This window comes from Mandrillus leucophaeus, unplaced genomic scaffold (genome assembly GCF_000951045.1).
Source record: "Mandrillus leucophaeus isolate KB7577 unplaced genomic scaffold, Mleu.le_1.0 Scaffold98, whole genome shotgun sequence".
Classification (NCBI taxonomy): domain Eukaryota; kingdom Metazoa; phylum Chordata; class Mammalia; order Primates; family Cercopithecidae; genus Mandrillus; species Mandrillus leucophaeus.
The window spans coordinates 1408634-1418448 of NW_012110696.1; the positions used below are offsets into that span (position 1 = coordinate 1408634).

General features: G+C 51.0%; 1 protein-coding gene across 1 annotated transcript in view; it reads left to right on the forward strand.

The window, feature by feature from the left end:
* LETM1 (leucine zipper-EF-hand containing transmembrane protein 1) overlaps nucleotides 1-9815 on the forward strand; it is a 40813-nt gene that overhangs the window by 8350 nt on the left and 22648 nt on the right. Inside the window, exon 2 of the mRNA XM_011970866.1 lies at nucleotides 5941-6387. Coding sequence (XP_011826256.1) covers nucleotides 6310-6387 — 78 coding nt within the window. The 5' untranslated portion in view covers nucleotides 5941-6309. The remainder of the gene's footprint in view (nucleotides 1-5940; nucleotides 6388-9815) is intronic.

The following is a 9815-nucleotide window of genomic DNA, read 5'->3' on the forward strand; positions in this document are numbered from 1 at the left end:
TTTGAGACAGTCTCGCTCTGTCGCCAGGCTGGAGTGCAGTGGCGTGATCTCAGCTCACTGCAACCTCTGCCTCCTGGGTTCAAGTGATTCTCCTGCCTTAGCCTCTCTGGTAGCTGGGATTAGAGGCACCGCCACCACACCCAGCTAATTTTTGCATTTTTAGTACGAAAATACAGAATTTTCACCACATCGGCCAGGCTCTTCTTGAACTCCTGACCTCAGGTGATCCAACTACCTCAACCTCCCAAAGTGCTGGGATTACAGGCATGAGCCACCACACCTAGCTGCTCCCGTTATTTTCTTTAGTGAGTTCTCCAGCAGGTGTTCCTCCCTGGGGACCAGTTCCCCCAAACCTCGTCTCTTTGGACTTTCCTTTGAGTGTTTGTCTGTCCTTCTAGATGAGCTGAACCATTTCACTTCTAAAGCAGTCTTTTTAGGATCGTAACTGAAGTGTCATTAAACCCATCAAAGCAGTTGGGAAGGAATATTACTTTTTTTGTTTGTTTGTTTGTTTGAGACAGGGTCTCATTCTGTTCATTGCCCAGGCTAGAGTGCAGTGGTGCAATCATGGCTCACTGCAGCTTTGATCTCCCAGGCTCAAGCCATTCTCCCACCTTAGCCTCCTGAGTAGCTGGGACTTCAGGCATGTACCACCACGCCTTGCTAAATTTTTTTCTTCTCGGTATTTTTTGTAGACAGGATCTCACTGTGTTGTCCAGGCTGGTCTCAAACTCCTGGACTTAAGCAATCCTCCTGACTTTGGCCTCCCAAAGTGCTGGGATTACAGGCATGAGCCACTGCACCCGGCCTATTTTCTTTGTATAGGTCACATGCATTGCATTTTAGATAATTTCCAGATGTTTATTATTTTCTATTTCTTTTCATTGTCTTTTCTAAGTGATTATTGCTGTCCCGTAAGTTGCTAAGTTGTACAATTTTCTTGTATCTGACCCCTTTCCTGTTATTTGTTCAGCTCTTGTAGCAGCCCAGGTTTAGTTTATGGCTGTGATTTTAGTACACAGTAATCATCTGCCTTTTCTTTCCCAGGGCTTCTGCTTCTGGGGTGGTTTCAGTTCTTAGCTCAGTAGCCAGATCTGTGTCAGAGCAGCTGTAGTCAGTCATGCAGTATCACAATAGCAGAAAATACAGAATCTAGTGTTTGTGACATATGGTGTTAGCTTTTGGGTTTAAGTAATCTTTGTTCTGTCTGTTACTCTTTTTATTAGGAATGGATGTTGAATTTGTCCAGCAACTTTTTAGCATTTAAATTTCATACTAAAACAAAAGCTGGCCGGGCACGGTGGCTCACACCTGTAATCCCAACACTTTCGGAGACTGAGGTGGGCAGATCACGAGGTCAGAGTTCAAGACCAGCCTGGCCAACATGGTGAAATCCCATCTCTAATAAAAATTTAAAAATCAGCTGGGCATGGTGGAATGTTCCTGTAATCCCAGCTACTTGGGAGGCTGAGGCAGGAGAATTGCTTGAACTGGGACCCGGGAGGCGGAGCTTGCAGTGAGCCGAGATGGCGCCACTGCACTCCAGCCTGGGCTACAGAGCGAGACTCGCCTCAACAACAGCAACAAAACATAAAAACTGTACTTTAGTCACGTAACTTTTTTTAAAGTTCCCAGTTTTGAACGTCTACTTGAAAATTTAAACAATGAGGACTATACAGCTGTTTTGATGGACTTGTTTACTTATCAAGAATTATGGATGAGGCCAGGCACAGTAGCTCACGTCTGTAATCCCAGCACTTTGGGAAGTTGAGGTGGGCAGATCTCTTGAGGCTAGAAGTTCAAGACCAGCCTGGCCAACATGGTGAAACCCCGTCTCTACTAAAAATACAAAAATAACTGGGTGTGATGCTGCACACCTGTAATCCCAGGTACTTGGGAGGCTGAGGCAGGAGAATCACTTGAACCCAAGAGGTGGAGGTTGCAGTGAGCCAGGATCACACCACTGCACTCCAGGCTGGGCAACTGAGGGACAGTCTGTCTCAAAAATATATGTATAATAATTATGGATGAGGCCAGGTGCAGTGGCTCATGCCTGTAATCTCAGCACTTTGGGAGGCTGAGGCAGGCAGATCACTTGAGGTTAGGAGTTTGAGACCAGTCTGGCCAACATGGTGAAACTTCATCTTTACTAAAAATACAAAAATTAGTTGGGTGTAGTGGCACATGCCTGTAATCCCAGCTACTCGGTGGCTGAGGCAGGAAAACTTTGTGAACCTGGAAGGTAGAGCTTGCAGTAAGCCCAGATTGTGCCACTATACTCCAGCCTGGGTGACAGAACAAAACTGTGTCTCAAAAAAAAAAGAATTGTGGATGGTGGTAATGTTTCAGCAGCCAAAAACTTTTACTTTTTATTTTGGTCACACAGTATAAACACCTGGAGTCACCAGACAAGTAGCTATAAATCGTAACCATTTACATTAGTTTTTTTAAACAGTTATTTTACAGATGCAGGTAATCCTCAGTTGAAATGGCCCAGATCTCTGAGGGTGAGTAGGTGGATCATTTTTTTTGGGCGGCGGGGGACGGAGTCTCACTCTATCGCCTAGGCTGGGGTGTAATGGCACAGTCTTGGCTCACTGCAACCTCCACCTCCCAGGTTCAAGTGATTCTCCTGCCTCGGCCTCCCAAGTAGCTGAGATGATAGGCATGCACTACCACGCCCGGCTAATTTTTGTATTTTTAGTAGAGACAGGGTTTCACCATATTGGCCAGGCTGGTCTCAAACTCCTGACCTTGTGATCCGCCCGCCACAGCCTCCCAAAGTGCTAGGATTACAGGCGTGAGCCACCACGCCTGGCCTTTTTTTTTTTTTTCTCTGTAGAGACAAGGTCTCACTATGTTGCCCAGGCTAGGGTCGAACTCCTGGAATTGAGCAGCCCTCCTTCCTTGGCCTCGTGTAGTGCTGGGATTACAGGTGTGAGCCATGGTGCTCAGCTGATAGAGCTTTTTTTTTTTTTTTTAAGACAATCTGACTCTGTTACCTAGGCTGGAGTGTGGTGGCACGGTCTTGGCTCACTGTAGCCTCTGCCTCCCTGCTGCCTCCACCTCCCAGCTTCAAGCAGTTCTCATGCCTCAGCCCTCCAAGTAACTGGGATTACATGTGTGTGCCACCACACCCTGCTAATTTTTGTAGTTTTAGTAGAGACAAGGTTTCACTATGTTGGCCAGGCTGGTCTTGAATTCCTGGCCTCAAGTGATCCACCCACGTTGGCCTCCCAAAGCACTGGGATTACAGATGTGAGCCACTGCGCCCTGCCGGAGTATTTTTGATCCAAGAGAACATCATGGACGTTATGTATCAGCTTCCAGCGTTCTTTCCCATAGAAACAAAGGCAGAGAAGCAGCGCCCAGACTTTGGCTAAGCAGACTGTCAGACAGCAGTTGTGAGACCCAGCAAACCTGAATCTCATTCAGTGGGGAGACCTCAGCTGATGTGAGGCTATTTTTGTTTCTAAATCTGTACTTAGTGTGAATGCTGATGGGATTTGCTGGGGGATGTTACTGTGGTGAGGACCAGGCCCCTGTGGGTGTGTCCAACTCTGGATGGCTCCCTGCCTTCACTGAGTCCGCCTTGTGCTTCTCTGCCTGGTTTGTTTTTTTGAGTCTTCGTCTTTGCCTGTCAACACCCCGTGACTGCTGGCATCATGCCTTCTTGTGGAAGCCACCATCTTCCTTGCTAACTGAGGGTTGGGAAGTTGTGTAATTCAGCTTGATGTAGGGAGGAGGTGTGTTCCCATGCACGGGCACTGTCGTCACCCACACTGGGAGGTGAGCCCACCTCACAGAAGGAACACAGCCTGGCCAGGGGGCAGTCTGAGGCTGCGTGGGCTCTGCTGCATTCTGTGTGGCTCGGCCCTCGGCATGCCTTGACTCTGGACTGTGGATTCAGGGGCCTCTTCCTGGCTCAGAGGTGACTCCAGAGCTGGGGAGAACCTAGAGACATGGTGGGTGGGGCTGGGCCACCCTGGAGAGAGCCTGGAGCTGCCCTCACAGGGATTGGGGAGGTGACCAAGGGGGGGTGCCTGTCCCCCTTTCTGCCCCTCCCAGACCTCACTGGTGTCCACCAGGCACCTTCCATGTGTCTGTTTCCAGTATTCTTGAGAACCTTTCCATGAGGTCAGTGTTGGGTTTGCTTGTCTGTAATTGAGGGAAGACTCTGAGCCTGGGAGAGTTCTTGTGGGAGATCCCAGACCATTACTGGTGCAGAGAGGAGCCCCCGCTGCCTGGGCTTCTGATCCTGGTGTGTGCTCACTCTAAGCTGCCCTGGGCTGACAGTGCCCTGCACCAGTCGCACTGCCCTCTCCGGGCTACAAGCCGAGGCAGGCCTGTGTCTGCAGGCCCCCAGTATCCCCATCTGAGAGACAAGCAGCGGGTCCGGAGAGTCCCCCGCCTGGCTTCCAGCTCTGATCGGTGGCTTCTCCGAGGCTGTGAGGCGGTGGTAATCACAGGCGCCACATCGTTGGTGGGTGTTCCCATGTCTCAGTTACTGTCCTGGTACTTAGTATCTATTAACACACGAATTCACGAGAAATGCTCCCAAAGCACAGAGAGGTTAAATTACTCAGTCAAGGTCACACAGCAGTAAGTAGTGGAGCTGGAATTTGAGCTCCAACAGTCTGCTCCGGAACTCCAGCTTTGCCGCTGGTGTCAGGCCAGGCACAGAGAACTGATGGAAGCAGGAGGAGCTGATGTGAAGTTATGCGACATACATGGCCTTTTAGGTGAGCTCGGGCCACCCAGGGGGGATTTGTGCCCAATTGCAGGGGAGTTTCTAGTGTGCCAGGCAAGACACGCAGGAGATTGTGAGCCTGAAAGGGCCTCGCACAGGTCAGCTGTTTGAATTTTAGACTGTAAATGGTGTTGTGGCACCACGCTGCAGTCAAATGATAGTCTCTGTGTTGCACACAAACCGTAGGCTCTGGGCCAGGCACAGTCTATGCTGCAGATGCTCGGGCTGCAGTGGCCTCCTCAAGGCCTTTCTGTGATGGATACGGCACAGGCGGCTGCTGGGGCCGATGCAGCTTGGACCGAGATGGGTCTGGGTTAGTGCCAGCCTCCTGCTGCCGCCTGTGAGGCCTCGAGCCTGCTCTCTGGCCCTCGCAGACCCACATTCCGGTTGGGAGAAAGCAAGTGTGGTGCACACAGTGTGCACCTGGTCTCTAAGATGGCCAGATGTCAGCAGGGCACCTGCTAGGAGGCAGCACTGTGGATGAGAGGCCAGAGCGGTGCAGTGGTCAGGGAGGTCTGAGTGAAGCAAGGGCGTGAGCTAGGGATGTCCAGGCAAGGGGGCAGGTGTGAGGCTCTGATCTCAGAGCCTGCTGGTGCCAGAGTGGACAGGTGCGTAGAGGAGGAGGAGATGGGCTTTGGGCCTTATTCTTTGGATTTTACTGTTTTGCTCCGGTGCCTGCAGGCAGCTAGTGTAGAGATCTGAGGTCAGCGAGCGCCCTTACTGATCTGCAAGTCTTGCTCAAGAGCCACGGGTCTTTCCAGAAAGTCACTTGTTGGAGGAGAGGACCTCCAAAGTCAACAGTCTCTACTCTGCCCTCCATTCCCCCACAAAGTGCCAAAGCGATGCACCCTACCTCCCCAAGTCTCTGGGAGTGGGCCTGGGAGACCCACCCAGGGATCCATCCTTTGCTGATTGTGTTTGTGTCTGACCTGCCCGCCCTTCTGTGGGGATCAGCAAGCCCATGCTGCTGTCCGACGAGGTGTGGGGCTGAGGGGGCTGCACGCTGTCCTGGCCTCCCTTCCGAAGGGCTCCCCAGGGGCAGTGCAAACATCAGGAAGTAGGTGGGACTGTGTGGTTGTGACATGGCATGGCACGGGGCATGTGGGTTTTGCTGCTGTTGGTGTTTGGTGCTGAGCTGTCAAAGGCTAGTGCTGGCTCTTAATACTGTTTTCTACTCTTCCCTTTTCAAGGAATGTTCCATTTGGCTGCTGCACTTCCATCCACCCTGTGTACCCATCCTTCAGAGGTGATCACCTCGGCTGTTGGACTCTGAGACCCGAGTGCCTTCGCACGGTGTTGGGAGCGCCATGGACCTCTACCTCTGTGGGTTTTGTGGTCATGGGACCTCGGTGCCTTCCTGTGCGCAGCTGGCACTCTTCACGCCCTGTTGGCGATGACTCGGTAGTAGAGAAGTCCCTCAAGTCCTTGAAGGACAAAAACAAGAAGCTGGAGGAAGGTGGCCCAGTGTACAGCCCCCCCGCAGAGGTGGTGGTGAAGAAGTCCCTGGGGCAGAGGGTGCTGGACGAGCTGAAGCACTACTACCATGGCTTCCGCCTGCTATGGATCGACACCAAGATCGCAGCACGCATGCTCTGGCGCATCCTCAACGGCCACACCCTGACCCGCCGGGAGCGCAGGCAGGTAATGGGGACATGTCCAGTCCTTTCTTTTTTTTCTTGCTGTATCACCCAGGCTGGAGTGCAGTAGCGCAATTTCCGGGGCATAGGCAATCCTCCCGCCTCACCCTGCCGAGTATCTGGGACCACGGGCTTGTGCTACCACACCTGGCTAATTGTTTTTTATAGATCCAGGGTCTCACTTTGTTGCCCAGGCTGGTCTCAAACTCCTGGGCTTAACCAGTCCTCCCACCTCAGCCTCCTAGAGTGTCGGGATTACAGGTGTGAGCCACCGTGCTGGGCCGTGCCCAAATTCTTTTCACTCTATAGATTGCTTGAAAGTTATTTTTAGGGCTTGCTTTCTGTTTGGTAGAGAAAAAAACCTATTGCCTAGGAAAAACTCGGTTTACCCGTGTATTTCATCTCCCCTCCACTGCAACAGTCATCCACATAGAAGACCACACAGCAGACACCAGCTGGGTGTCCTCTGATTCAGTTCTGACAACATCTACCTGGAGATAACATCAGATCCCACAGGGTGAGGACTCTGTCCCCAGGATGCCGCCCACCAGTCTCAAGTCCAGGCCTCTTGGAACTTCTGACAGACTGGCTTCAAGTTAGGTTCCCACCAACCCCTCTTCATTTTTATTTTTATTTTTTGAGACAGAGTCTCACTCTGTCGCCCAGGCCTGAGTGTGGTGGCACAGTCTTGGCTCACTGCAACCTCTGCCTCCTGGGTTCAAGTGATTCTCCTGCCCCAGCCACCTGAGTAGCTGGGATTTCAGGCATATACCATCACACCTGGCTAATGTTTGTATTTTTAGTAGAGAGGGGTTTCACCATGTTGGCCAGGCTGCCCTCAAACTCCTGGCCTCAAGTGATCCACCTGCCTTGGCCTCGCAGAGTGCTGGGATTATAGGCATGGGCCACTATGCCTGGCCCCCTCTTTGTTTTTAAATTGTTTTAATTTTTTATTTTTGTGGGTACATAGTAGGTACATGTATTTATGGGCTACATGAGGTGTGATGGCACCCCCACCCCCACTTTGGGTTCGATTAATTTGCTGGAGTGGCTCACAGAACTTAGGGAAACACTTATCAGTTTAGTATAAAGAATAGTGCAAAGGATACAGGTGAAGAGACCGTCAGGCAAGGTATGTACAGGGAAGGGGCATGGAGCTTCCATGCTTCCCGGGTCGCAACTCCCGGTGAACCTCTACCGTGTTCAGCTTTCTGGAAGCTCCTTGAACCCAGTCCTCTTGGGCATTCCTTCCCTCAGGGCATAGGGCGGAACCCTCTTTAGGGAGGGTCTTAAAACCCATAGTCAAGAAGTTGGGAAGATTAGTGACCTGCCTGAGGGCAGGTGAAAGGAGGGTAGGGAGGTCAGAGGCCTGCCCCCGAGGCCCGACACACCTAACATTATCACAAAAGACTGTAACAAGGGCAGTTGAGCCAGGAACTAATACCTGTCATAACACCACACCTATGCAAAGGCTCACCTAGCCACTGAATTGAATTGCAACACCGTCTGCTCATGTTTCGACTCTTTCCCACCAGCAGTTTTCAGCACACACCTCCACCCACTCTCGATGCCTTGACCCTCTCGATGACATTGCCCTTCCCTGCTGCTATTTCCAGGGAGGAGTCTGCGTCGGCACTGTTGCACTTCTGGTGCAGGTGCAAGCCCTGTCTGTCTTATTGCTTCCAGGTTTGTCTGGAGGGCTGTGTGTGTCTCTCTGGGTGAGTTTGTTTTTATTGTTGGGATCCGTGCTCCTGACCCCAAGGTTCCACATCTGCCATCTGTCGTAGAACCTGCTTGCTCACCAGTGGCCAGGCTCTTGGGGCTCCTGGTTTGGCCTCTGGTGCACCAGCTCCTGCTGTCCTTCACGGTTCTAAAAAGATTCTCCATTTTCTGTCTTTGTCTCGGGGCTGCAATCTAGATGTCTTCTTTCTATTTTACTCATTTTCTTTTCAGCTGAAGTAATCTTATTTAATGCAACCACTGAGGTTTTATTTTCAGTGGCTATGTTTTTAAGTCTAAAAGCTCGATTAGTTTATTTTTAGTTAGTTTTTTTAAGTTAAAAGAGATGGAATCTCACTTCAGAGGGGTACACCTTGTATGATGTAGGTGGTGAGCTGGTTTTCTTCAGCACAGATATTGTTTGCTTCTGTGAGAGCCATGGGACACCATGGGCCGCAGAGAGTGCAGCCCTGTGTGAGAATCAAGTCCACTCTCCCAGGTGCAGCCTCATCTCCTGTCCGCTCCACCCTTTCCTCCCAAGAACACCTCATGGTTTCTAGCTCTTGGGGTTTATATCACGTTTGTGTGACTCTAGTTATTTATTTACTTATTTTTATTTTTGAGATAGGGTCTCGCTCCCCTACCCAGGCTGGAGTGCAATTGCACCCTCAAAGCTAACCAAAGCCTCAGCCCTCCCAAGCATAAGGGATCCTCCCACCTCAGCCTCCCATGTAGCTGGGACCACAGATACTGCTGCCATACCAGGCTAATTTTTAAATTTTTTGTAGAGACTGGATCTCACTGTGTTGCCAAGGGTGGTCTCAAACTCCTGACCTCAAGCAGTCCTGCTGCCTCGGCCTCCCAAAGTGCTGGGATCACAGGCATGAGCCACTGCACCCGGCACCAGCCTTCCTTTTTAAAGATAATCCTGGCCAGGCGCCTTGGCTCACGCCTGTAATCCCAGCATTTTGGGAGGCCGAGGTGGGCCGATCAGGAGATCAAGAGATCGACACCATCCTGGCCAACATGGTGAAACCCTGTCTCTACTAAAAGTACAAAAATTAGCTGGGCGTGGTGGCGGGCACCTGTAATCCCAGCTACTCAGGAGGCTGAGGCAGGAGAATCACTTGAACCCGGGAGGCAGAGGTTGCAGTGAGCTGAGATCGCGCCACCACACTCCATCCTGGAGACAGAGCGAGACTCCATCTCCAAAAAATAGAAATAAAAAAAATAAAGATAATCCTGTGCACTTAAATGTGCTCTAAGAGGATGAGATTTGTAGTTCCGCTTTTGTGTTTAAAACATTTAAGAAGTTATTTTCTTGTTTGGGTGCAGTGGCTCACGCCTGTAACCCAGCACTTTGGGAGGCCAGCGCTGCAGATCACCTGAGGTCAGGAGCTTGAGACCAGCTTGGCCAACATGGTGAACCCTGTCTCTACCAAAAATATAAAAAAGTTAGCTGTGCTTGGTGGCACATGTCTGTAATCCCAGCTACTTGGGAGGCTGAGGCAGGAGAATCGCTCGAACCAGGGAAGTGAAAATACAATGATCCGAGATCGCACCATTGCACTCCAACGTGGATGACAGAGCTAGATGCCATCTCAAAAAAAAAAAAAAGAGCCGGGCGCGGTGGCTCAAGCCTGTAATCCCAGCACTTTGGGAGGCCGAGACGGGCGGATCACGAGGTCAGGAGATCGAGACCATCCTGG